The sequence below is a fragment of the Alligator mississippiensis genome, chromosome 12 (assembly GCF_030867095.1).
Source record: "Alligator mississippiensis isolate rAllMis1 chromosome 12, rAllMis1, whole genome shotgun sequence".
Lineage (NCBI taxonomy): Eukaryota > Metazoa > Chordata > Crocodylia > Alligatoridae > Alligator > Alligator mississippiensis.
This window is the reverse complement of record NC_081835.1, coordinates 25,413,298-25,440,968: the sequence shown is the minus strand read 5'-3', so window position 1 is coordinate 25,440,968 and position 27,671 is coordinate 25,413,298. Positions and strand designations below refer to the sequence as shown.

The 27,671-nt window shown below is 42.8% G+C and overlaps 1 protein-coding gene across 9 annotated transcripts in view; it reads right to left on the bottom strand.

Moving 5' to 3' along the window:
- BICD2 (BICD cargo adaptor 2) overlaps nt 1-27,671 on the bottom strand; it is a 162,595-nt gene that overhangs the window by 77,408 nt on the left and 57,516 nt on the right. For all 9 annotated transcript variants that reach the window (XM_059716155.1, XM_014596576.3, XM_014596577.3 and 6 more), the window contains exon 2: nt 3,495-3,707. In XM_059716155.1, the coding sequence (XP_059572138.1) occupies nt 3,495-3,707 (213 nt within the window). The remainder of the gene's footprint in view (nt 1-3,494; nt 3,708-27,671) is intronic.

Here is a 27,671-nt window from a genome sequence, read left to right as displayed (position 1 = left end):
GACAAATCAAACTGAAAAGGGAGAATGCAGACTAAATCTTTCTCTAGGGAACTCTTGATTTCAATAGTTTTACACTAGGAACACATCCACTAGGACAGCAATTCCTAAAACGCAGCCTACAGACCACCTACCGCCTGCAAAGGGATTTTTTTAATGGTGGCCAAACCCAGCAGAACCAGCTGATCAGTGACGCTGTAGCCATTGCCAGTTCTGTAGCAACTGACTAACAGAAGCCCTTAGTAGCAGCCTGGCAATTTTTCCCTGCAACTTTGAGAAGTGAAGCATATTATGTTACATCTATTGAACATAAAAAGCTATTGCCCTGCAGATTCATTTTTTATGAAATCCCTAACATGATGGTCCATTTATCAAGTGGCCCTCCATGAATAAAACTTTGGGAACCCCTGCACTAAGAAATGGGCTAAGACCATCTTAAAGCAGATTGGTAAAAACCACCCACATGATCATTAGGATCCAAAACCAAATGGTAAGGTAGAAGTGAAAGACTCCCTATTTCAACTAAGAATCTCATAAACCACCTTCACTCTCTTTCTTAATATTAACACAAAACTTCCTGAATAAAAACACAATTCTAAGTGCCAAATCCTTGTACATGAAATCACTGCTCAAGATGGTAGAAAAAAAGGCAAATGGCAGTAGTATCTGAGGCCTGGAACTTTTCCTTCAATGGTAATTTTGTCCATACTCCTAAAACCTCTTACTGCTACAAGGGAGCAACTAACTGTCTGCATATTGCAGTGGAAAGGAAGCCCTCTTGGGCAGTATTCTGTTTATAATTTGGCTCCATATGCAAACCAAGGGCTGACCATGTCTGCATGAATTGGGGTGCTTCACCCCGAATTTCCAGATAAATGCATACCTCACCCTCACCAGACTACAGCTCACACAACATAACTCCCTCCAACTCTCTTTATAGTGGCTTTGAATAAATAAAACCAGAATGTTTCTTCCCAGCTTTACTCAACTACCATTCAATGCTAGCAAAGAACTAGAAAATGTTTTCTATGACCCAGGGTAGTGGAAAAAGCTGAACCTATCAGGTCTGACAACTGATTCGTTTTGACTTGGCTCCTCAGAGAAAACTGCATCTCGCCCAGGATCACATGCAGCCTCACATAAGCTGCAAACTAACCTGTAATTATAGCGCAGTTTAAATTATAATAACATTTAAAAGCAAACACCTTCACAGGAAGGGAATCCTAAGATACATAGACGGCCCAGATGTTTTAATTTTAATGTTAAAGGACTCATGTTATTTTCTGCCAACAGAAGAAAAACAGCTGGGACTCAAATGGAAAAAAAAAAACAATGAATGGCCACAGAGGAACAGGCATAAGAATGCTGCTCTAGATTAGGTGGTTTTAAGCACTCAAAATTCACCAGCAGGGATCTAAGTTTAGAAAACAGAGTTCTACAAGCTTCCCCCGTAGCCAAGTTTATTTTTCCATTTAAAATTTACAAGTTAAATGGAAATTAAATGGCAGATTTCTAGTTAATGTAGGACAAAAAATAATTCAAAAGGTTTTTTTTCCAACCAACCAAAAGGAAAAATTACCTTCCTTGTTTAAATAAAGGAAGAATCTCTCCCCACAAGTTCTCATGAGCAGTCTGAAGTCACTGCTTCCTTCTTGAGCACTGATCAGTTCCTCTGCAGATGTGTGAGGGATTTGTTTAGTTTCATGCAAACAGTTAGGGGATCATAGAAGAGTAGGGCTGGAAAGGACCTCCATCTAATCCAACCTCCTTCTCAAAGCAGGACTGTCCCAGACTAAACCATCCCAGTCAAGTGTCCCTCTAACCTGCTCTTAAAAATGCCCAAGGATGGGAATTTTAAAGCCTCTCTGGGTAGCCTGTTCCCAATGCTTAACTTTCTCACCGTGCCAAAAGTTCTTCCTATTAGACAATCTAAATTTCCCTTACTGCAATTTAATACTTTTTGTTCTTTGTCCTATTCCCTGCAGCCATAGAGAAAACATCAAACTAACAGCTTGTCCTAGAGCAAGCATGACAGCATTGTATGAATCAACGTGCAGCCCCCAAGCAAACAGGCAATGTTGTTTAAGCATGACCACAAAAAAAAGAATCACCAAATATATCTGGTGACTCATAGATTTGGACTGAAATCTACCTATCAGCAGGTTTTAAGCAGCATTTGGAATTCCCTTATGGAAACAGAGCCATGGCTGCTTGGGTGGGGAATGCATCTCTGATTGATGTTAGTTTTACAAGTGCTTGCAGATGGTTGATGTGCTCCTATTGCCCAAGCACAGAAGTTTGACTTGATTCCAGCTTTACTGTCCTGCTTTCCTGGGGTGTGAGAAGCTACAGAAGAGCTAGGTTTCTTCTTGTATGATCACTCCCACTAATCTGTGCTGCAAATCCCTAACTGTTGCATCAAACAGGTTACATATCGATTGATTCCATTCTATTATTACTAAAATCATTTACATTTTCCAGAAAGATATAGTTTAAGGCTTCCTACTTCTGCACGACTCCCCCACCATACATTTTCCATGCATATGCCTTACATAGAAATGAAAGAAAACCAGATATCTCTGCATGTCCTTAACCACTAAAATATTCCAAGGACTGAAATGTTTAGTTTTAGGCAACTAAAATCATCTACTAGGCAATGCTTATATAGGACCTTCCCAGTCTAGTCTAGTATCCAAGTTACAAAAGACAGCCATTTCAGATCTTGCACCTTTCTTTGAAGGAAGTTGCATTATAGAATAACCCATGTATAGTTTATTATATCCTTCTATCCAATTAAATTTAAGTAACCTCAAACCAAGCGACTGAGGTCAAAGTGTCATTTTCATTTCTCTCTACATGTATATAATTTTGTTTATTTGAGCTAGAGGGCTCATAATAAAACTGTACTGCTTATTCAGTTACATTATTCTGATTATTTCCTCCCTTCAGACAGTCTAGCATTATCTGCCCTGTACAGTCATAATCCCAAAGCAACATTATGATAAGGTTCAGAGATACCTTTCATAAGAAGTTGCAGAGTTTACAAAAAGCAGTAAAAGGCAGCCTGTTGATACTAAAAAAATGCAAAACTATACAAGGAAGCAGTATTAGGACCTTAATAATGATCAAGTTTAGCATTGCCATTCTATACATCCACTTCCTTCCAACTATGAAATAATTAATTCTACCCCATCACCACATACTGATGCAATTCACCAACTTCTATGTCGAAATAGTAACACAGGGTAGTAGTCCAGCAGAATTCAAATCAGAAGGCTCCTCCTGCTTGAGCCAAGTGATTTTCCTGTCTCTTGCTTAAGTACACTGCTTTATTCCAGTCCCCAAAGAGACTCACTGACTTGCTAAGGACATTACAAATAGAGCAAATCTTGATCCTGGAAGAGGTCACCATGACAAAGCAGAAGCTCTAGGTTTCACAGTGGAAGAAAGCATTCTTGCAATTCACCTGAGGCTGTACATTATCCATTCCCCCTTACCTCTTTCAGCTCCTGTGCAACAGAATTAAGGCGCTCATTTTCAGACTGGGTGTTGGCAAGGACATTCCGCAGTTGCTTGAGCTCCGTCTGCAGCTCCATCACTTTTTTCATGTAGTATTCTTCTTTGGTAGCCGACTCCTGAATCAAGGTCTCCTCTCTGCTCTCTCCATCTGCTGCTACCTTCTTATGGTTGGTATGGGCCTGCCCAAAAGCCTAGGATGAGAAAAATGCATTGAGTAATCAAGCATAGAATCTTGCAAGACCCTCACCGTCATTTTAATAGTTCCAAAAAATATTCTTCTGTTTCCCAGTTGCAAAATAAACATACGAATAACCTTTTCTTGCACCAAATCACTGTGCATTATGGGAAAGATCCTAGTCTTCAATGGAGCTATACTAGTTTATACCAACTAAGAATCTGACTATGTACAGAGAGGCTTTGAATTTGGAACAGGACACATGCTGGTCCATACAGATCCTCTGCTATGAGCAGGATATGGCCCCAAGGTTGCTGCTAGTAACTGATTTATGATGCATAAAGCATGCATTTAGAACTTCACATGCATTTGCTTTGGTGAAGGATCAGGTATTGTTTCACCTATACTGACTTCAGTAGGACTTATGTATGTTCTTAAGTGCTTTGCTGAATCAAGGTCTCAGTTTCCCACCACCTATTATCTGATCATCAAATCCACTGTTGCAAAGATTCAATAATAAGAAAATTTGTGCTAATAGTTTTATGCTGTTTCTTAATATTTCCACAGGAAAGATTCTGTTCTGAGATGTGGGCACTCCCTTATCGATTTGGTGAACCTTAGAAGGCACCAGTTATTTTTAGAGCCCATTAAATTGCTTTCACTAATCGATATTATAAGGCAAAGACTTTCCTAATATATTAGCTAGGTATACACTGATAACAAACTGCCTGACACATGGACTTAAATCATTGAGATTAATGAATGCTATCTTTAAACTTCTGTATGTTTGTGCAGTAGTCCATTCTCATTCCATGCCAAGATGAATGTGAGGTCTTCCAAGTGCCAGAGCTGTTTTTAGGATGCCAGTCCCACAAATAACAATTTTCATAGCTAATATTAATAATATGCTTTAATCCAGGTCAAGGGCAAACTACCATCTCCTCACAAGGCTCTCTCCAGTCAACTGTAAAATTAAGAAAACTATTTCTTCTCTAGTTGTATGAATGTGTCTTATCACAGCCACAAAAGGAAATGTGCTCCTAACATAAACAGGTTCCTGTACTTTGTTACTTCTGCATATTAGGTAGGAAACATTTAGTGATACAATAATTATTGAATACACCAGAGTGAAACAGATGATTACATATATTGTCTGCTCTCTCTAGTGTTGAAGACGCCCACTTACAGCTCAGATCGAATTCTATTTCAGATGAGCAAAATCAGAGAAACAGGAAACAAATATCCATCGAGGAAATTCTGACCAGATTCACAGAACTGAACCAAGGGAAATTAAAAAAGCACCAGCTGTGCAAGTTCCTGTCAAATAAGTTTCAACTGTATAAAGCAGAGTAAAAGCCTAATACCCAAGATCTCCATAAAAGTTAAAGGGATAGATAGCAAAAACTCATATAAGCCTCTCCTCACACCCCAAAGAATTGACATTAATTTTTCTTAGCCCTGTATTTATTTGGAGACCTAGACCTATTACGGAGAAAGATGCTCCAGCGTCCACTTACCCAGTAAAATGAACGGACCCCCAACCTCTACCCCATGTTAGTATGTTTTTCTAGCCAGTGGGATGCTAACACTATCAGCAAGTTACAAGCAGAAAGGCAAGTAAAACCATTTCTGATGACCTACAGAACAAAACTCCTGAGCATAATTAAAGCCAACTGCTTAACAAATTAACCAAGAAATTCTTGACTATCCACAACCAGTTTGCTTTTAATTATTTGGAAATAGATGCCAAGCCTCTGGTTTCTTGAGGGGGTTTGTGACTGACAATCAGACAGAGCTTTTCACAATCAAATATAATCTCGGGCTGATATCACAGGATACGGGAAATTGCCTGCTGTGGCAGGAAGCTCCTGCTGCCTCACCTAGTCTCCTGGGATGCCACACTTTCTCAGGAGGATTTACTCTTAAAAACTCCTGTCACACAAGGTTAGCCCCCAGACCCTTGCAAGGGCAGTAACAAGATTTCTAGTTCTTTATGGTAGGTAATTCTTCATGCAAGTTCCTGTATAGTGTTGCTTCTACATCACAAGCCTCATCAAGATACTATCAGCAGCTCACTTGCTGTTTCAGGCAAAAGGTAGAGTGTTCAGTCAACAGCGACAGCCGAAAGGGCTAAACGAAGAACTGCCCCTTTGCTTGACAACCAGACAAGCAGCAGTTATCTTGGCAGCTCCATGGTATGCACTATCTTCAGATGTGGAGGAGGGGCAGACCGAAGTGCTCTGGGTCAGAATACAAGGAGGTCGCGGGGAAAGGGACTTAATGGTGGGCATCTACTACAGACCACCCAACCAGGGGGAAGAGCTGGACCAGGAATTCTCGGGTCAGCTAACGGAGGCAGTTAAGTCAAGGGATGTGGTCATCATGGGTGATCTAAACTGCCCGGACATTTGCTGGGAGGAGCAGTCAGCCAGATCTGACAGCTCACATAGGTTCCTTGCTGAGATACAGTCTCACCAGGGGGAATGCCCTGCTGGACCTGGTCCTGGCTACAGGCAACAACCTGGTGAGGGGACTCCAGGTCCTCGACCACCTGGGCGATAGCAATCATTGCCTACTGGAATTCACCAACCAGCGCAAGGTGTCAAGGACCTGCAGCAAGGCAGTAGCCCTTGACTTCAGGAGGGCCGACTTCAACGAGTTGAGATTGGTAGGAGAGGCACTGCGGTTCCAGAGAGTAGGGAAACTAGGCGTCCAAGACGAGTGGTCATTCCTTAAGGAGATGATCCTCCAAGCGCAAGGGGCAACAGTCCCAATGCGAGTCAAAGGGGACAAGAGTGCTCAAAAGCCCCCTTGGCTCACCAAAGGCTACGTCTGAAAGGAACATCTGAAAGCCAAAAAGGAGGTATACATCCAGTGGAGGGGGGGCTATCATCAAAGAGGATTATACCTCCATAGCAAGAGTATGTAGGGAGGCTGTTAGGAAGGCTAAGGCGGAGATGGAACTAGGGCTAGCAACAAGGATCAAAGACAACAAAAAGTCCTTTTTTAAATACATATGGAGAAAAACAAAGGCACCAGGCAACATGGGGCCCCTGCAAGATACACTTGGCAATCTGGTGGTTACACCAGATGAAAAAGCAGACCTTTTTAACAAATTCTTTGCCTCCATTTTTCTGAGCAGGGACCAGGACCTCTCCCCCACCGGGATACAGGACGGACTCGGGAGTGACTCCGCCAGGCCTACAGTCAGGGAGGACCAAGTTAGGGAACTTCTGGAGTGGCTGGACATGTTCAAATCAGCAGGTCCAGATGCTCTCCACCCCAGGGTGCTGAGGGAATTGGCAGGGGTCATTGCGGGGCCCCTGGCACAGCTTTATGAGCAGTCGTGGTGCTCTGGCCACGTGCCAGTAGACTGGAAGAAGGCCAATGTAGTCCCCATCTTCAAAAAAGGGAGGAGGGAGGACCCAGACAAATACAGGCCTGTTAGTCTTACTTTGATCCTGGGGAAGCTCTTTGAAAAAATGATCCAGGAGCACATCTGGGAGGGACCAGCAGGGAGGAGGATGCTCAAGGGCAACTAGCATGGGTTCGTTAAGGGCTGGTCCTGTCAGACCAGTCCAATAGCCTTCTACGATCAGGTTGCAAAAGCCTTGGATGCAGGTGTCGCAGTGGATGTAGTCTTTCTGGATTCCAGGAAGGCCTTTGACACTGTCTCCCACCCCATTCTCATTAAAAAGCTAGGTGACTGTGGCATTGATGCCTACACATAATCTAATGGGTTGCAAATTGGCTAGGGGGCTGCACCCAGAGAGTGGTGGTGGATGGGTCATATTCAACCTGGAGGGAGGTGGGCAGTGGAGTCCCTCAGGGCTCGGTCCTTGGGCCCGTACTGTTCAATTTCTTTATCAGCAACTTGAATGAGCGGGTGAAAAGCACCCTGTTTAAATTCGCGACGACACCAAGATTTGGGGCAAGGTGGGCACGCTAGAAGGGAGGGACAGGACACAACTGGACCAGGACAGGTTACAGTGGTGGGCAAATGTGAATAGGATGGGATTCAGTACTGACAAGTGCAGGATACTGCACTTGGGCAGGAAAAACCAGCAGCATACCTATGGACTGGGGAACTCCCTTCTTGAAAGCACAGTGGCAGAAAGAGATCTTGGAGTCATTATTGATTCCAAAATGAACATGGGCCGCCAATGTGAGGATGCGGTCAGCAAGGTTAACCGCACCTTGCATCTGTGGATAAATGACATCACAAGCAGGTCCAAGGAGGTGATCCTCCCCCTCTATGCAACACTGGTCAGGCCAGAGTTGGGCACCCCACTTCAGGAGGGATGAGGCCAGCATCTAGAGGGTCCAAAGGAGGGCCACTTGCATGGTCAGGGGCAGCAGGGCAGGCCCTATGAGGAGAAGCTACGGGTCCTGAACCTGTTCAGTCTTCACAAGAGAAGGCTGAGAAGGGATCTAGTGGCCGCCTATAAACTTACCAGGGGGAGACCAGAGGGTAATGGGTGAGACCCTGTTCCTCCGAGCGCCTCCCGAGGTAACAAGGAATAACGGCCACAAGTTGATTGAGAGTAGGTTCAGGCTAGACATCAGGAGGCACTACTTCACAGTCAGGGCGGCCAGGATATGGAACCAGCTTCCAAACGAAGTGGTGCTTGCTCCTACCTTAGGGGTCTTTCAAAGGAGGCTTGATAACTACCTAGCTGGGGTCATTTGAGCTTAAACTTAGTAGGGGTCATATGTGCCCAGTATGCATTCCTGACCAGGGTAGGGGGTTGGACTAGATGATCTACTCAGGTCCCCTCCGACCCTACATCTATGAATCTATGTGCTTATTTGGCAGCAAAGAAAACTGTTTTCCCTGCTTAACACACACACCAAAATTTTGGGGGGCTGATATTAGGCAAAAAGGTGTGTGTGTTGTGTGAGAAAATACAGTAGTTCTCACATGCATAATTACATTGTGAACATTTTTCCTTTTTTTCAGTCTTTAATTTGACATTTAATTGCACTGAATTCCCTCCTCCTTCTTAATGTGATGAGACTAAGGATTTCTGACCTCCGTGTTAAGTGATTCTGGACCACCAGTTTTTATATAATTCTTCCATATACCTTCTTATTCACTCCCTTTTTAGGAAAACCATTAAAATTATTTTCATATAGGAGTTCTTCCTTTCCCCAGGCCATTCTCCACGTACTGCTGTGAATTTCCTCTTAATTCTACAAGTTACAAATGGTCAATAACGGAGTAAGAAGAGCTGCAGGTTGCAGAATTGTGACTCAGCTCAACTGCTATTAAGATCCTCTGCTACAAGGTAATGCACATTGATACGGTCCTATGCAAAGCTCCACTGATGTTAATGGGGACTCATATACAAGTACCATACTGGAGCATGAGGCCCTAAAGACAAACAGGTTCCACCATTCAATGGCTGTTGGTGTTCTGTATACAAGTTACCAGTTTCAGTTGAGCTTTTAATAACTAGATAACCTCCTATTGATAATCCCAGCAGGAATCAAAGATGGACCCACCTATGGGTCTATAGTGAATAAGGTTAAAGAAAGGTAGAGCATTGTGAGTAAACACATCAGACTATATTAAGAAACTCCAGTAAGAAACCTGTCAGCCTGGTATTTTTCACTAATAATAAATATTTAATTTTAACAGGTCTTCTATTTTCTTAAGATGTCACAGCCAGGGTTTCTTGTAGGACATAATCATGCCTTCCTTCATTTACTTAACAAGAATCCCACACATTCATGTTACAAGTTATTTACATAATTGTAACAGACTACATAGTACAGAAAATTTAATTTTCACTAAATTGTCCATAATTACAGGGCCAATGTAATTACCATCGATGGCTACAGTCCAGATCTGTTTTAAATCAAGCTATTATGAGAAAAATTGAGCTTTTAGTGACACAAACCTTTATGCATTGTAAGAAGCAACAAGTCTCACAGTCTCTTTCATTTTCTTTGTTACTGAGATACAAAACAAAAAACAACACAAAAAGTGTGGGAGGTAAATCTATGCAACATTCTCTTCTCCTCTTACTCCTCTACTAAATCCTTCACTCTCACCCATGAAAAATTACTATATTTTCTGACTATAAACACAGATTTAATTGCTGAAAAAGGAGGTCCAAAATTAAAGATTAATCTTATCCATGAAGTCATGTAACAAAATTATTTTTGGTTACACAGACAACCTTAATTCTAGCATTTACTGAGTGTTTCAATGTGAAATGTCATTGTTTTTCTTTAAACCATTTTTTTGCCCAATGTATTAGTTTATACGTGTGCACGCAGACATTCTGACAGCAGAGAGAGACAGAGAGAGAGAGAGAGAGAGAGTGAGTGTGTGTGTGCACGCGCGCGCGTGTGCGTGTTTAGCAAGCTACTATAAAAAGCATGTACATCTTGCAAGTGGTAACTGTGGAAATACTGAAATACACCAACATTAAAAAAGGACTATAGCCCTCCATCATCCCACCAGGCTAGTCATCTTTTCCCAAAGTGAAATCACAATAAGACTGATTACTCAAGGAAGCAGGTACCCTTTTCCTAATTAACCTGCAACACAGCATCATGAACAAGGCATTTTGCATAACATCGCAGTGCTATTTAGCTGTCTGTTAAACTATGTTGTTTTAGATCTGCATGTATTTCTAAGAGGCTCGCCACCCCTCCCCTCAGCCTCCACTGTTTTAAACAATATTTGCTTATGAAACTGTGGCTGTATATAACTACATATATCACGTTTCTCCTGATGGTAAGCTTCCTGAAGGGTTTCCAATCTGCATCCTTGACTAAACAACTGAGTGCTGTATACAACTATCACGCAGTTGACTGTTAATGAGTCTCCAACTACATTCTGGGAGAACAACAGGCTACTAATAATTCATGTGATAGGTGTTCAGTCATGGTGGAACACTCAAAATCTGGTAGAACATATGTATTGATTTATGAATTTATTAAGGTAGGAATTATTCAATATTAAAGCACAGCACTTTAAAGGATGAAACAAAGATGAGAACCAAGAACTTTTTTTCTTCGGTGAAGTGACTAAGAAAAATAAATTGTTTATAATTTTACCTGACAACTGAAAGTATCAACCTGTAAGTAAAGCAAAACTATTGTATTTGTTTCCATTCAGTTTAAAAATAATTGTTTTTAGTGAACCCAATAATATGAAAGTTCAGAAAGGAAAAAGGACTTCCATCTTATTTTAATTTGTTTAATGCCAGCAAATGATGTATCCAGTGTTCTTTTCCAAATAATGCACAGTTCATAAATGATACCAAGTGCCTGTGGCCTCCTGGAAGGCTGGCAGAGCTCTTTAAGAAGCAACTTTCATATGGAGGAAAAAGCCTAAAACACTTGCAAAAATATTAAATATTACCCTTCAATCTGTTTATGCCAGAAACAAACATGAGCCAAGATATTCATATGAACACTAAAAATAGTCAGACCCAGAGTGTTTTGGTTACTGTTACAGTCAGACCTAAGTTACAGTTCAGTTTTAATTCCCTGCCATATTTCATGGATGGAAAAAGAGAGTAAGAGTGCAATCCAACTCTCAAACATGACACATGTTAACAGAATCATTCCCTTACATCCAACTTTAACTCCCACTATGGGCCACAGCAGTTTTTCTGTGCACTTCAATGGAAATTAGATCAAAACCCATGCAAATGAACTTTAGCCAAGCTTGAATACCTGAACCAAATCCGAAACCATACAGAAAGTGACCTATTAAAATACCATGCTCTTGCCATAAATACACACCTTTTTTCTTCACTGCCTGCCTTTCTTGCATGCAAACCAGCCTCTGGCTCCTTTACTATTCATTCCATCCAGGAAGAACACACACCAACTGCAGATGCTTCCTCAGCCTGACAAAGGGTATTTATACCCAAAAGTTTGCTAAGAAGAATTTTTCCAACTATATGAGTTGGTCTAATAAAAGATATCAGATTTACCAAAAGAACCTTATCCGTCTTTTTTTCCCCCTAATATTCAGCTACTGGATCTTTGGGTGCACATTGAAAGAGGAAATATAGTCAAAACATTGCTGTGTGTGCTTTTAAATTGCCACAACATTTAAAGTCTGCAGGTCTGTGAATAAAAAGCACACATGGCAATTTAAGTGGGGGCCAGCCCCATTTCCCCATGCCCCTGGCTTTAAAACATCCTGTGCGCACCCAATCTAGGCTCCACATGAGGCAATTAAAAGCCATGGGGCTGCCAGCCTATGGACAGCCTGCCCCTTTTCCAGGCAGAGGATTGGACAGGCTGTCAAGTAATAGGCTTCCCTAAGGGCAGGGGGTGGCCAGGAAGCAGCACTGAAGGCTAAGTACAGACAGTCAAAAAGCTCAAAGCTGAATTTATTCAATCTTCACAGGTTAGTTTAAGTTGCATAGACTGAACCAATAATCAAGTGAACAGAAATTCATTTTTGATTCTGGAAATGCAGTCACATGCCTGCAATGGCCTAGGCCAGAAGCTGGGGAGCGCCAGATCATGCCCCCCTGATGAACAGACAGCTTAGGCCAAGGCTAGTCCACCCACCATGTGAGGGGATTTGCAGGGGAGGTACAAAGCATGATAGGATTCTGCGGGACTGAGTTAACTTGAATCGGGAAGGGATTTGGGATATAAATTCAATAAAATGATTTAACCTAAATCAGTTAAGTCTGATACTACATCCATCCAGGTTAATCTTAAACCAGTTTTGGCCATTTTGAAAGCATTTTGACATGGTGTACTAAACTTCTTTTGTGCTACAGATCTGAACTGGTTTCTAATCACTTATACTGGTTCATGTGTAATTTCTCTCCCTAGTCCTAGGGGCCCCAGATGGAGACTTCTCCTGTGTAGTTCTCCACCCAGGAGGCTGGAATGCACGTACACTCTAGTTCTTGGGCTATTTTTCTACCAGTATGAATTTCAGAGAAATTTCCATGTAGAAACGAATACCTGTGTGTGGCACTTGTCATAGGTTTCTTACAGCATGCATATACAAATGCAGAAAAAAAACACAACGTGCACACAGTGCAGGATCAACCTAGGTCATGCTTGAAAGGCAGAAGCGCATTCTGATGGCCAATCCAAGAAGTGAAATGCACATACACGGGCAAATCAGATGCAAAAGCCAGAAGGCAGATTGTTGAACAGACTTATGAAAAACAGGCACAGTGAAGAAAGCGGTCACAGAAAGCTGACAATGTTACAAGAGGACAGAACCTTCAGTTCATTTTACAACAGCACAATTAGAGCAGGGGTGGACAATTATATGGGCCCGTGGGCCACGTGTGGAGTTTTGATGAGGTGTTGCGGGCCGAGTCAGCACCAGCCCCACATCACACCACTCCAGGTGAACATATTCAGCCAGGCTCCTGCGCCAGTGTGCAGGGCTCTAGCTCCAGGTCCCAGGAAGGTGACTGGGAGCTGAAGCTGGCGCCCCACAGGAGCTGCCCGGCTGAAGCTGCTCGCCCACCCGCCTGGAATGGCATGGCAAAACACGGTGCAATGGGGGGGAGAAGCAGCTTTGAGCGGGCTGTTTCTGGTGTGGCTGCAGCCAGCGGGTGCTGCTCTGCCCCTCCCCACCCCCCACAGCAGCTCCTCTTCCCACTCCTGCTGCCCTATGCTACATCACTCCCAGCAGGCGCATTGGGTCTGGCTCCAGATCCTAGCTGCCTTCCAGGAGAAGGAGACCATGAGCTGAATTCAGAGCCACATGCACTACAGTAGGAGCCACTTGGCTGAAACTGCTTGCTCATTGTGGCATGGTGCAGTGTGGCAGGGACAAGATCAGAAGTAGGAGTCGCCACTAGAGGTGTGAGGCACAGAGCAGCACCCAGCTACAGCTGCACTGGGAACAGCCCTGCCTAAAGCTGTGCGCAGGCCAGGGCCTGAGCTGGCAGGCCCTAGCAACTGCCTGGTACAGTCTTCCCTGGAGCGAGTGGGCAACGCATGGCCCCACGTGGAACACTGCAGTAACAGCCATGGGCCAGATCCAGTCACCTGGCGAGCCAAATCTGGCCCACAGGCTGTATTTCGCCCATCCCCAAATTAAAGGAAGAGCTGGATCCCTGATACCATTAACACACCATTTACAAAAGAAAAACCCCAAGTCCTCTTAAATAAAATGTTTTGATGGAAATAACCAAGCAAAAATCTGAAACAAGCACTGTCAGAGGACCAGGAGAAATGCAAACTGTTTTTATTTATTTATTTATTTATTAATAAATATATAGATATATATGGTTTGGGGTATTAAGAGATGCCTGGAAGCAAACAGCATGACATCTTGAATGCAGAGGCATAGTGCCCAAGTACATAGATACAGTATGCATCACCCTTATAGCATACACCAATTAGACACCTACATATGAAAGGTGATGGCTGCTCAAGCTCTTCATTACAGCCAAAGAACCTAAAAAACATTAGCTTAATGGGAGATTAAAGGCCAAGTCTCTTCATATGGGAACTCTGCATAACTGTCAGTTATGCTTTGTACAATAATTTCAAGTTTCTCAGCCTGAGGAATGCTTTTGTGTCCAATAATTTCTCAGACAAACACTGAACCTTTTGCGTTTTTCAATTACCAGGTTAACAACCAGCTTAAAAAACAAACACACTACAACATTAGAGAACATTATAGACAGATTTTTTTTAAATGCCATCATACTTAAAAATTGTACAATGGCATTACTGATTTGCACACAAACTAGGGAGATTATCCAAATATATTTCCATAAAAGATAGCTGAATTTTTTGTTGTTGATACTCATGCACACAAATACAGTACTTGTTCATACAAATTAAGGTAAGTATATCATTCTAAAAAGCTCCTAACAAAGACCAGAAAGAAACATCATGGATGAGGGAGATTTTTAAGTAAGAAAATCAAAGCATATTTTGACCACTATGTGGTTACGAAGTTCTGACTCCCTCCTAGCAGCTTGTTTAAATAAGATTCTTCAGCAAGCAATTTAGAGCTTAATTAAGAATACACTAGATATCAGTGTGATTTTGTAAGCTATCCTGTAAAGACACAACTGTAAATTGTGCACAGGTAGATCTTGTAAAATGCAAAAAGAAACTGAGAAACACTGGAGGTGACACTATCCGTATTTAGCAGTTTTCTCAAATAAAATATATTAGTAATGAGCAGATCTGGGACTTGCCAATTTAAGAAACACCAAAACAAGCTGCTTCTTGGGTAAGATTTGCAAAAGGCAAATGACTGTTTTGAGATTTAATCAATTAGAGAAAGAGAGAGAAAAGCAAGCAACAGACTGAACATAATAGCAGGACCTTGTGTATATACCTGCTGTTATACAGTGAGGTAAGTAAGTGAGAAAATCTGCCATCTGGGTCAAGATTTTTCATGACAAAGGACTTGAGTACCTTACAAATACGGGCTTCTATGGAGGTCCTGCAGAAAGACAGGAGTCTGACTGGAGTCTTACTTACTAGACGTGTCTAGCTAGACGTATCTAAAGAAACCACAATCTTAAATCATAGAATGTGAAGTAGTTCTGCTTAACCCTAGGGGCCGGACAATTTAAGGTTATATTTCAGGGTCCCTAGCACTGAATGGGTCAATTTATTCTCATGAGATGTTGCCTCAAAGTGGTTCAAAGTCATACAAAACAGTCAGGAGATTTTTGCTATCCTCAGTGTGTGGGAGAGCATAGCACATGTTCAGAGGGGTGTACATGTTGGGGAGGATGAAATTGATTGGCAGGCTGAATCCAGCCCGTGGGCCATATTTTGTCTGTCCCTGCCATAAAAATGGCTGAAGCAAAGCCAGGTTCAAAAAAGGACTCGATAAATTCCTGGACAATTTATCTATTTATGTTTGGAGAGGTTTTCTCTGGCATCTCTAATACAATAAATAGTGGATGCCAGGGAGGGTAGCAAAAGACAAAATTCAACACTCTCTCTGTATAGCATCCATTTCTGCTGTCAGACAGAATACTGGGCTAAATGGCGCATTGGTCTGACCCAATATGGCACTCATGTTCTTATACAGCAAGACAGAAATGTTCTTTGTGGATTAAAGGCTTTGACAGGACCTTTTCAAAAAGAAAAACAAAGAATTAAAGTTCTTGAAAAAAAGTACAAGTCAGGTAGTTAGTCTAAAGTCAGGAGGAAAGCAGGGACAGGCAGGGTGGCACCTAAAACTAACTGGGTTAGTCTAACCAGCTAGTCTGGAAAGGTGTTGACAGGCATGGGGGAAAAAAAAAGTGTACTTTACCAGAAGCAGCAGTGCATTACTTTGACACAGCTCCCCAGCATCTGTAAAGACCGAGTGCTTCAGCGGGGCTTTTTGGCACTTCTAACTAAAGCTGATTCAGTCAGCTATTAGATAAAAGCACCAAAAAAGTCCCACTAAAGTACCCGATCTATACAAATGCTGGGAAAACTGGGTTCAACTAACACGCCAGATTTAAAGTAAATCATCTTCTCTATGTCTGCAAGCAATCTGAGGTGCTACCCTACCTGCTTGGAGATGTTTGCCAGGCATTTAATGCTGGTGAAGAGACAGGAATCCTTGAAAATAGGAAAGAAAGGCCCAGCTCAGCTGTGGGAGTGAAGAGGAAGTCAAATATATTAAATCTTGTAACTCATCAAGACTTGAAAGAGTCAGCACTGAGGGGGGCTGTGCTTAATATCTTATTCAGACTGACTGCACTAACCCATCCTTGCGGTAGGTTTCCATCACCAGGGAAGCAGCTCTCTATGGACACCGGACCAGACAACAAGGGACCCCGACAGATCACTTCAACCAGTTCATATCCTGCTTCAGATATGCACTGTGGAAAGTCAGAAACCTGCTCATACAGACACTCGGACCCCAGAGTTGAGGACTATTAAAATGGGACTAAATAAAATGTACTGGTACTACAGGAAGACAGAAGAGGATGACAGGAAAGAAATGGTAGACCTCATCTAGTAGAGAGGGGTTTGGCATAGACTTTCAGGAGCAGACCCCCTGAGAAGGGCAGTGGGTGGGGGTACAGGTATGGAGATGGGCGTGCGGACACATGGTTACACTGTGCAAACTATAACAGGTTTTTAGTGTGCTCTGAGCTGTCAAATGAACCACAGAGTCACTTGGCGGAGTGAAGTTATATGTATCTTCCCCTCCAGACCTGGTGCCAGTTTCCTGTGGAAAGGACACCTGCCTGGTTTTTTGTTCTGTTTTGTTTTTTCATGGGACACACACAAAAGTTTACATCACTCAAAACAATGGCAATGGTGGCAAGTAATTAAGAAGTGAAAAGTAAAATGAAGAGCAGAAAAGAAAGTCTAGAGATAAATGCACTGTGGACAAAGGAGAAGCGGAGAAGAAAGACAACGAAGAAGATGGGAGCAACAGTGCTCCCAGCAACAATGACAGAAGCAACAGCAAAGAAGGTGACAGGGAAAGGAACAAGGCCAAAGGGAAGACAGGAGCAGAGAAGAACAGGAGATAGAGTGGGAGCAGAAGGAGAAGGTATGTTGGATGAGAGGCACAAAACAGCAGGAGCACAGTGGAATGCTGGCCTGCCCGGCAGGAGCAGCACAAGACGACAAAGAAGATGCACTGAGAGATGTAAGGGAGGAGCAAAGTCTGTGGATAAAAGCAATATCAACCAGAGATGGGATTATCAATGACCAGACACAAGTTCACAGAAAAGGTACTGTTTGAGATATTGGAGCTGCGGGTGGAACATCTCACAAGCCTTATTTCTTTCCAAAAGAGAAGGATTTGGGAGTTTACTTTTTACTGGGACAGTGAAGGAAATGAAAATTTTTGGAAGAAAATGCAAAGGAATGTTGGAGGAAACAGAGAAAGTTTATAGCAGGGGAAACTTAAGGGAATGAGGATTATAGTAAGTATGTATATGGATTTATTTAGAGGTTCACCAATACATAGGTCTGATATTGGATCAGCGTCGATATAAAGAAAATTAACTATATCGGAAATCAGCTTTTTTTTGCTCGATGTGGCCGGTAATTGCCCTATGCATGCATGCAGCCCACACAGGCGGTGAGAGGACCACGTAGGCAGTGAGAAGCACAGCCCCCATCTAGCTGGTAAGTCTGTTATGAGGGAGGGGAAAGGGCAGGAGCAGATCAAGGCCCAGCAGTGAGGGAGGGAGCGGATCTGGGGCTGCCCAGCAGGGGCAGAGCAGGGCATGAGATGGAGCCACAGCTCCTGTTGCTGTGTGCACCCCAGGAGGGTATGGGGGCCATGCACCCCCCAGATCTCCATGGGGCAGGGCAGGCTGTGCTCAGGGCGAGGCAAGCAGCAGCACTGGGAAGGAGGTTTGGGGGGGCTACAGCAAATTTTGGGATGGCTGCAGCCCTCCATGTAGCCCATGTGGTGTGTAGCACCTCCTGTCTGTGATTCAGCTGGGGCCCCACTGGGGTTTTATAATATACCATGGGCAACCAAAGCAATGCAGCAAATGTGGTAAGGAGGAGCACCAGTCTGCACACTGTCTTATGGTAACAGATGTGAAGGGAAGGGGTATAGAACTGCAGAGTGCCAGGAGCCCCTAAAATGCAGTAGCAGAAGGGGGGGGGGGGGGAAAAGAGGGAAACACTTATTCCCCATAGGCTTTGGGACACCTGGGGAATAGATGTTTCCCTCTTCTCCACCAGGTGTCCCAAAGCCTATGCAAACAAACAATGTCAGACCCCTTGAGGAACAGTGTGAATCAGAAGAGAGACAGTGGGGAAGAAGATGAGAGTAAAGTAGAAGTGGAGGATGAAACCCCACAGGAGGGAAGAAAGGAGAGAGGGGGGAGTGTATTATCTGTAACTGAGGCCACTCAAGAAAAAGAAAAAGAAGAAGGGGAGTGGGAGGGAACCCAGACCTGGAGGTAGGGGAAGGTGAGAAAGAAGAAATCAAACAAGCAGAAGAAATGGAGGTGGAACAAATGAAAGTCTGGATGTCAGGGAAAGGAAAGCAAGAAAATCAGGAAAAAGAAACCTGAAGATGAGGGGAATGAGTCAGACCCAGAAAGTAGCTTTCCACCACTAACTCCCCTGGCCCCCAGCCCAGAGTGGGAGCTGGAGGCAGGAAGCAGTGGGGAAGCAGGAAAATGGAAGCCTTCCTTAATGCAAAGGCAGCCAGGCAGCTTGCAAAAGTGACAGACATGGGACTGGGGGAGGGAGAGGGTACAGTCGACCACAACAAGCAGTAGCACCGGCAAACCTTGAAGGAAATATATAGATCAGATCAGGTTCTTGTACAGAGAAGTGTAAAGTCAAGTCCAAATTAATGGGCATCTAATCGGGGCTTTTAAAATCCATGCAGGGGTGATACTGGGGGACCCCCTGTCACCACTATTATTTGTGTGTGGCATGGAACCATTAGCAGCAATTAAGGCTGTGCTACTGCTGATTATTCTGTATATGGGAATTGTATTCCCACCAACATGGCAGCAAACAGCAAAAGTACAGTGGGAAATGTATGTGTTCCTCTAGAATGCCAAAAGAGAAAGGTTGGCTAGAGCTAAACTGTACAAAGCAAGAGAGATGGGGGGTGCCAGACTTGGGATTATTTGTCTACACAAAATATGTGATCAGTAATCAGAGATGCAAAGCGGTAACGGAGGGAGAGGGGAAAACCACATGTATCACCTGCTTTCATGCAGCTGTAATTTTGAGGAAATGGGGAGTATATCAGACCTCTGTGAAAAGTCTATAGGTATGGCAACCACTGATTCATTACATCAGGATGGAAAGTTTCAAGCAGATGTATAAAATAGGGAAGATAGGGCGGGAGGTCCTGAAGGATTATAAGAAACTGATGAAAGCAGTATTCATGGCACCAGTGGGAAACTTCACAGAACGACAAGTGAAGAAGGCGTGGGAGTGCTAGCAGGTAAGCAACTAAAGAGGGGAAACAGGCTGATCTAAGACATATTTTGATAGTGAGACAGGTGCAACCTAGGTGGGGCTTGATGAGCTGATCAAGGTGCCCACAGAAGAAGTGAGAGGAAGAAGACACATTGGGATATGTTTTGGGAGCATGCATACGCAATGGGGGTGAAGGAAAGGGTCCACCATTTTCTAAGTGTCACCAAAAGAAACCTGTTGCTTGTACAGGAGATGGCACTATATGGACTCATGCCAAAAGCACTGAATGAAACATTATTAAGGACTTTATTAGCATGCGTTAAAACTAGTTTATGGAAGTAAGAAACGCTTTAAGTTTTTAAGGGTTTGGCTTTTACTGAAAAAGTGCTTGAAACTGGGGCTGCATGAATTGAAATACTAAGCCAATCAGGACAAGGAAACGATTGGAGAAGAGGCAAAGAAGTAGTGGAGGAAAAAGGAATGGACATACTTGTTTCACTAAACCAACAGAGAGAACTGATGGGAGAGGTGGAGAGTTTTCAAGTGGTTACTGAGGTAAAAGCTTTTTTTGGGGGTCTGTATGAAGAAAAAAGAGTAAGGGGTTTTTTTATGGAAATTTGATATATGTTATTTAAGGGTTTTATAATTGTATGTTTTCGGTATGTAGTTGTTTTTGGGATATGAAGTCTTGGTAAAACAAGGATGTTTGATACGTGTAGCTTTGTAAGTGTAGGATAAGAAGTATGTTTTTAATAAAATTTGTAAATTAAAAAAGGTCCCATCAGCATGTTTGCCCACTGTGGACCATGTGTTTTATAGTCATGCTCAGGCATTGGCTACATTTAAAATCAACTTCATATTTGGTTTCCATTGCTGAGCAAGTGCTCCTTTTGGCATCAGTTTAATGGCAGACAATGTATTTAGGGAGATTTCCTTGTAATTTTAAGACAAGGGGCTTTTTTCCCCCATGCCAATTGGGGGGAAAACCTCATCTTGTATTTTAGTAAATATAGTAAGTTAGCAAGTTCCTGGCCTAAACAGCTTTCAACATAATTGGGCCCCGATTTGGATAGAAGTTTTTATGATAAATACTTGTACTTTAACTGCATGCATGTCTCATATACACTATTTTATACATATGCATGTTATTGGCACTTTACATTGTATGGCAATACAAGACAAAAATAAGGAATACTGGATAGTATTCATGACTGCTATTAAGCATGTCCTTGATCTACAGATCAATCACCCACATGCTAAAAGTTGATGAGTATACCATTCACCTTTAGGCAAACAGAGGATGCTATTAAGTGTCCCCTTACATAGTGATGACTGAAGCAATAAGACTACGTCACTAAAGCAACTATTTAGTTGGTCTATTAAAAGATATCACATTTACCCAAAGAACCTTGTCTGCCTATGTCCTTAGACCAACATGGCTAAACCAAGACCCAACTAAAGCAATGAGGCACAGCTAAAACATGTCAGAAGGGAAGATGGATGCACCAAGGTTTTACTTCATATTGACAACAAATAGACTGTGGAGATTTCACTGGTTTCAGCTGATATGTGTCTGAGTGAGAAGCCTGCAAGGAAGCAAGAGGCACAGTACAGTGTATAGCATGAATAGAATATAATTACAGCGTGGGGAGGCTGTCTTAAATTCAGAGTTATCATGCATTTAGGTAAATATGGTATGTAGTGAACACACCTTGTTTTCTCTCCATCTAAAGGGCAAGGTTACATAATACAAAGAACTTACCCACAGAGGCAAAAGCATCCCCACCTTAGCCAGTGTACAGTAACTAAGTGTGAGCATGCAAGGCCCCAGCCAGAGCCACTGCTTTAGAGGCAGCACAAGAATGGCAGCTGCCACTGTTACCAGCATGCTTGTTACACCTCTACCCTTAACTACCAATATAGAGTTTAACTCATTCAGATCCTTGGGAGTTTGCTGTGTCATAACCAAGGCCTTCAGTCAAGTCAACTCGCTTAACCCTCACAGAGAAGATACCGCAAGTAAAACAAGCTACTTTGAACAGGTCTGTGCAAAACTTATATCCACTGAAGATATATATATGCAGATAATGTTTTTGACAAGAAAGTTGGCAAGAGCACATCTAACTTTATTAAACAAGTATGTATTACTGTTATTATATACGGAGACCCCCAGACATATCAGCTTGCCTCTGACATGCCAAATCTCTTACCAAATGCCAACAATGCATTTTTCAAAATTACATGCTTTATGAACAGTCAAGATTTACTTCTCTACTACAAACAAAAGAGTAAAAAAAGGATCATATTCACCAATTCTCAACTGTTCTTAGTCCTTCAAACCAGTGTGCCAGAAATAAACCTCTTTCTCTACTCTAGATTGCTTTTCTCTCAGTCAGGTTCCTTTTGACCCACACAGTATTTGCTTTCCAGCTAAAACTTTTATGACAGTCACACGCTCTCTGTGTGTCACAGATTTCCAAGCAAGGTAAACCCTCGCTATGCTATATAGCTCAAATTATTTTATAGAAGTTCAACACATGTATAAAACCACATGCCTATTACAGATATTTCCTGGGATACTTTCTCTGTTTATTCCATCAATTTAGGTATAAGTCTTGCCAGTTACAAATGCCTGAAACTGGCCAGGGAATAAATAAGGGTGCAGGAGCTACTGCTTGAAAATAAAAGATTCCAGCTGTAATCTTAAGATTTGTTACATGATTTGATTATTAATGCTTAAAAAGGAGCTTTTTCTCATGCAAGGAATTATTAAACTGCAGACCTTATATTACCATAAAATGTTACTAAAGTCAAAAACACCACTTGATACTGGCTGCCACCTAGACATCAAGCCATTGACTATTACGCTCTAAGCTTGATGACCCAGGCACTCTTCTATCCACCTTACAGTCCATTCACCCAACCTATAATTCCTCAGCTTGCTTCCTTAGCTTGGTAGACAGAAGTCAGACACCAGGGAAGCAAGGACAGGTGTTGTCACAGCTGTCACAGGGGAAGTGGACCCTCCACCCATTTCCCTCCCCCATCACCTGGGGTTAGTCCTGGGGTCAGTTTTGTTCAATATCTTAATTGGCGACCTGGAAGATGGCATAGAGTGCATCCTCAGCAAGTGAGCAGATAACACCAAGCTGAAGGAGTAGTAGATATGCTGGAGGATAGGGCTAGGATCCTGAGTGTCTTAGAGAAATTGGAGGATTAGATGGCAGTGATATGGAAAATTATAACAAGTTCATAATTTTCCATGTCTAAAAATCTAAGGGGGGGGGGGGGGGGGGGGGCTCATCTTAAATTCCACCATCTTGGATTCAGGTCAATACAGTATACCTCGATGGAAGATTATCCTGCCTAACAAAAGGTCTGAGATGCCAGCCATTAGTGGAGACATGATATTGAACCCCACAGTTCACCATGGTAATTCCTTTGTTCTCAACTGGAAGATATCCAGGAGACCAACACTGTTTTGTTCACAATTTCCAGACATATTATCTGGCAGTAGGAGCTTCTTCCAGAACCGAGTGCTCCAGCCTACTGCTAAAAAGGGAATAAAAAGATCTCAGTGGTGTGGCACAATGGAAGCCAAAGATTCCTGGACAGTGACTCCCAGTGTAGCTTATGTTTCCATAAACCACAAAGCTTACAATTCTGGCATGGTTATGTTTACTAAAGTCTATTGGCAGAGGTATGGAAAATAAAAGGGCAATGTTTACAGAAAGGTCCACATCAAGCATGCTTCCAACAACTATACTACCACCACCTTCCCTTACTATGATGCTGTGTCTCATGGGAATTAAAATCTGGAGAGCTCATGCCCCCCATTCATCATACACCAATATCCCTGGCTGAACTCCATCTACCATAATCTCCCTCTTGATTGAGTGGCAAGGTGACTCCCATAAGAGTTAGAGATTTATCAGATTTACAGTTTCCACTTCCTCTGTAACAGCTGTGACAGCTCTGTAACTTTAAAGTCCACAGAGCACTGCTCCCCTACAGAAGAGTCAACAACAGGAGCTGAAAGTTTATCATTGTATTCTGTTTGCTGGACCAGCTGACAGTAAAGCCAAATACCGAAGTGCCACATGCACTCATGCACACCCACATGCCAAACAGAGCCAGGAAACATGGGGCAGGTGCTTCCTGCCCAAACCCACAGGGGATAGCTCTGCTGTAGTCTCATGAAAACAGATGCTACAGGGGAGCTGCCTCCTTCATAGCAGTTCCAATCTTTTCCATCTCTGTCTCTCAAACTTCATGTTTCCTGAAGGAATAACCTCTGGAGGGCAGCTTTTCTTTGCCAAAACATGCATGCAGATCAAGTCTCTGTTTGTGATGCAAGTGTAAAACCACTTGCACTTCAAGCTTGATTGTGGCTACAAGTTTTATTTCAAAGCTGTTCTTTCTCAGAGCCACAGAAAGGGATGCAAAAATAGGCCAGCATCTTCCTTAGGACGTTTTGAATGATACCATGCTGCACTCCCCCTACAAGAGAGAGAGAAAATTCCGACTCAAACACCACAACCTTGCCTAGAGCAGCTTCCTTGCCGTTTAAGTATCAGTGTAATTTGTTGACATTATACTAATCAGGATATGTTAGTACACATCAGAAAATTAAAAATTGCACTAAAACCCACTAGTTTTTTGTTTGTTTGTTTGTTTGTCCTTCCACATTTTTGACATCTGAATTTAATTTAAAAAATGTAATTGAGTATCAGCGCCTAATTTTTTCTGCTCATCAGATTCAAGGTAAGAGATTTTCTTTCTTGAGCTTAACCAATTGCTGCAACACAATTTCATGCAGCACCATATTCATTATGCCCCTAACAAACGGAATAGTGGAGGACAACAAATGGAAAACACATTCCTTACAGTTCGAGAGAATCAAGTCAAGTCACTTGCCTGGAGTACAGCATTTCTAACAGAAAAATTATACTCCCCCTCCATAACATTCTCCCTTTTAGTTTTTGTGGCACTTCATGTAAAAATACTCATGGTTCTGCATACCCATTAATAGATAAAGCTCTTTGGCCAGACTTGTAACTAAGTCCTGAGAGTGAAACTTTACACATGCATCAGAAGCATAGGTCACTACTGCAGATCTGCTGTGCTCCTTCAGGATTCTAATATAATAAAGGGCGTAGTCTGTGCGTCTGTAATGCTTTTGGTCAACTGCGCATGTGCCGCTGAGAAGGTGGGTGGTGATTGGCTGTGCGGGCCCGGGCAAGGAGGCAGTGGCAGTGGAGACCGAGGCGGGTGAAGGGTGGAGGCAGGCGCGCACGCACCCAACAAATGGCAGGGAGGCAGAGGTAGCGGGGGAGGGGGGGGGAGGCAGGGAGAAGCCCCGCTGCTTAGGGGAGGAGGCAGAGCCAGGTGGGGGGAGGGAGCCCCTGAACCGGTGGCTGGAGGACACTGTGGAGGCGCTGGGTGTGTTTATGTGGCCGGCCTCGAAGAGTGAGCAGGGGGCAGCCATGTAAACACTCCTTTGTTATTTTAAATCCATCATTCATGACAGGCAATTAACTGGTTACTTTTATATTCCCAAGAACCTTTAACTTAGCCTTGCCTGCATTACCAAACATCATTACTCTGATTCACCATTAATACAGCTGTGTCTGATTACAACAGAGGAAAACTGTAGTGTAAACAGGGCATCCAGCATTTTGTGTCCAAATCATAAGAAAAATGATTTGCTAGGGAAGAGGCAATTTCCAAGGCAAAGAGGAAAATAAAAACTCCAAGAAGATTAAGTCACAGATTTTTAATCACAGAATTTTAACCTTAAGACCGTGGTGCTATAATGAGAGATACAGGATCCAATCTTCAGCAAAATAATTTATTCTTTTGCCAAATATCAACCCATAAAAAGAAAGGGCCGGAGGGGGAGGGCTGAGAGAAACCACTCTCATCAGGGACAGTGACAAACTGATCTGAAAGTACCAGCATTTGGCCTCTACTAAAGGGTTTCATTTCTGACTGGCTTTTGTGGTTTTATAGCTAGTCTCTTACTTTAAAATACAACAGATTGAGGGGTTCCCAGGGGTTCTGCCAGCAGAGAATTTAGCTCTCTGCATGCAAAGATCTTTGCATAACTGCTCCCCAAAACTAATTCAGTGCACGTGACAAGGTGTTGGTGGCAGCTCAACAGACTGAAGGCTCACGTGCTTCAGATGCAGCCTTGGGGAGAAAGAAAAGTGCAAGTCCCCCATCCTTGTACTGCCCGAGTGGTGCAACTCTCTCACATCTAACTTAGGTAGGTGGCAGGAGAAGGTGGCACCTTAAAGACTAACTTGTTTAGAAAACATAAGTTTTCATCGGCTACAGTCTACCTTGTCAGATACTGTGAACATAACCATAGCATCTGACAAAGTAGGCTGTAGCCTAAAACCTTATGCCTTTCTGGACAAGTTAGTCTTTAAGATGCCACCCTTCTCTGCCTTCTGCCTAATTTCAGGCCAACACAGCTTGCCTGTACTCATATCTAACCTAGAGAGCATCTACACATCACTGTAGCAACGCACTATGTCGCTCTATGGTGCAATACAGCAAATTAGCAATCACCTAAGTCTACATGCGATCTGCAACTATTTCGCTGTAGCAGCGCACTCCCATTTTAGAAAATCTAACTGTGTGCAGTGCACACAGTGCAGTGTGAGCAGTTACTGCACCGTGCTTTAGTACTTCCAAAAAGAAGTATTAAAGCATGGCACCCCAGCAAGATCGCTGTATGGCGACGTTTAGACACCCCTAGAGAGTCATCTTCAGGGCTCTCCTACCAACTCTTTGGCAAGCCATCAAGGTAGCCCTGCCCATTGACAGGTGCCCCACCCCCTGGTCACCATCTTGGGACCCACCCCCTAGCCCCTGACCTTTACCACCAGAAGTCCCTCCTTCCACCCCCCAGAAGTACTCCTTTCAGCAAGGGGTTTTGCCATCTCTGGAACCAGAAAAATACCAAATTATATTCTAAAAATCAAACGTACTACAACATTAATTAATTACGTTTCGAAAAAATATTTTTGTCCCGATTTACCTGAGTTTGTGTAGTGTACATAGAGGTGATAGTAAAATAGTTTAAAATGAAGTTTTAACTCTTGTATATTGTAGGAAGGTGGGTATAGGTTTGTGGGTATGTGGGGTATGGGAGAGCATGTGCATGTGTAGGGGGGATTTGTTGGGGGGTAGATAGATGTATATGGGGGGGGGGGGGAAATGGGTTTTGTGGGAGGCCAGACTTGCTGCTGCAGGTGTTTAGTTCTGCCACTGGATTCCCCAGGGTCCTACTGCCCCTGGCTCCTATCATCTTGACAGGCAGCCAGGGGCAGAAATATTAATTTTCTAAATTTTTTAAGGGCCCCATGGGACGGATAGAATGGTCTGGTGGGCCAGATCTGACCCATGAGCTGTATTTTGCACTCCCCTGCTTTAGGGTTACTAAATGGGATCCTGGACTTTGATTGAAAGCTTATAGGGAAACCTAAAATATCTTTAGATCATTTGGTTTGACTGTGCTTTTTAAACTGGCATGTTCTTGATCCCTAGGTTTGTGCAACATGGGCATCTGTCTGCTGCAAAACTCCACTGAGACCTTCAATTTATTTCAGACAGACTGCTAGGTAGTCATTTTTTGGTTGCAAATACTTTTTATCACTATTGACTGAAGGTGAAAAAAGTCTATACTGCATTAATTTCACAAGTCAGGCTGTCCTCTATTGGTACTATTATAATTGGAGGCAATTGCCTTCCAACAGTGGCATACAGACAAAACACACTGCAGACAGCTTGAATTAAATGGCTGATTTATTCTCTATCAATTTGTTAGCATTCATTTGAGAAGTCACTATGCAAAACGGACTCATTAGTATTACTGCACAGAAACAATAGGCCTACTTTTAAAGTGCTAAGCTAAAATCCACTCCAAATATGTTAACCGCTTTTGGATTCAGGGAATTCTTCTTGTATAAACGAAACCTTTAAACTAACAGGGATTTGTCAATTAAAATATTTGCAAAGCCTTCCCCCAATTACTTGTTCCACATGGAACAGTAGGCAGAGTGTTAAAGGAAAATCATAAGACCACCACTGTGAGCACTTCTGCAGCTAGGAGCCTTAATCACAAATG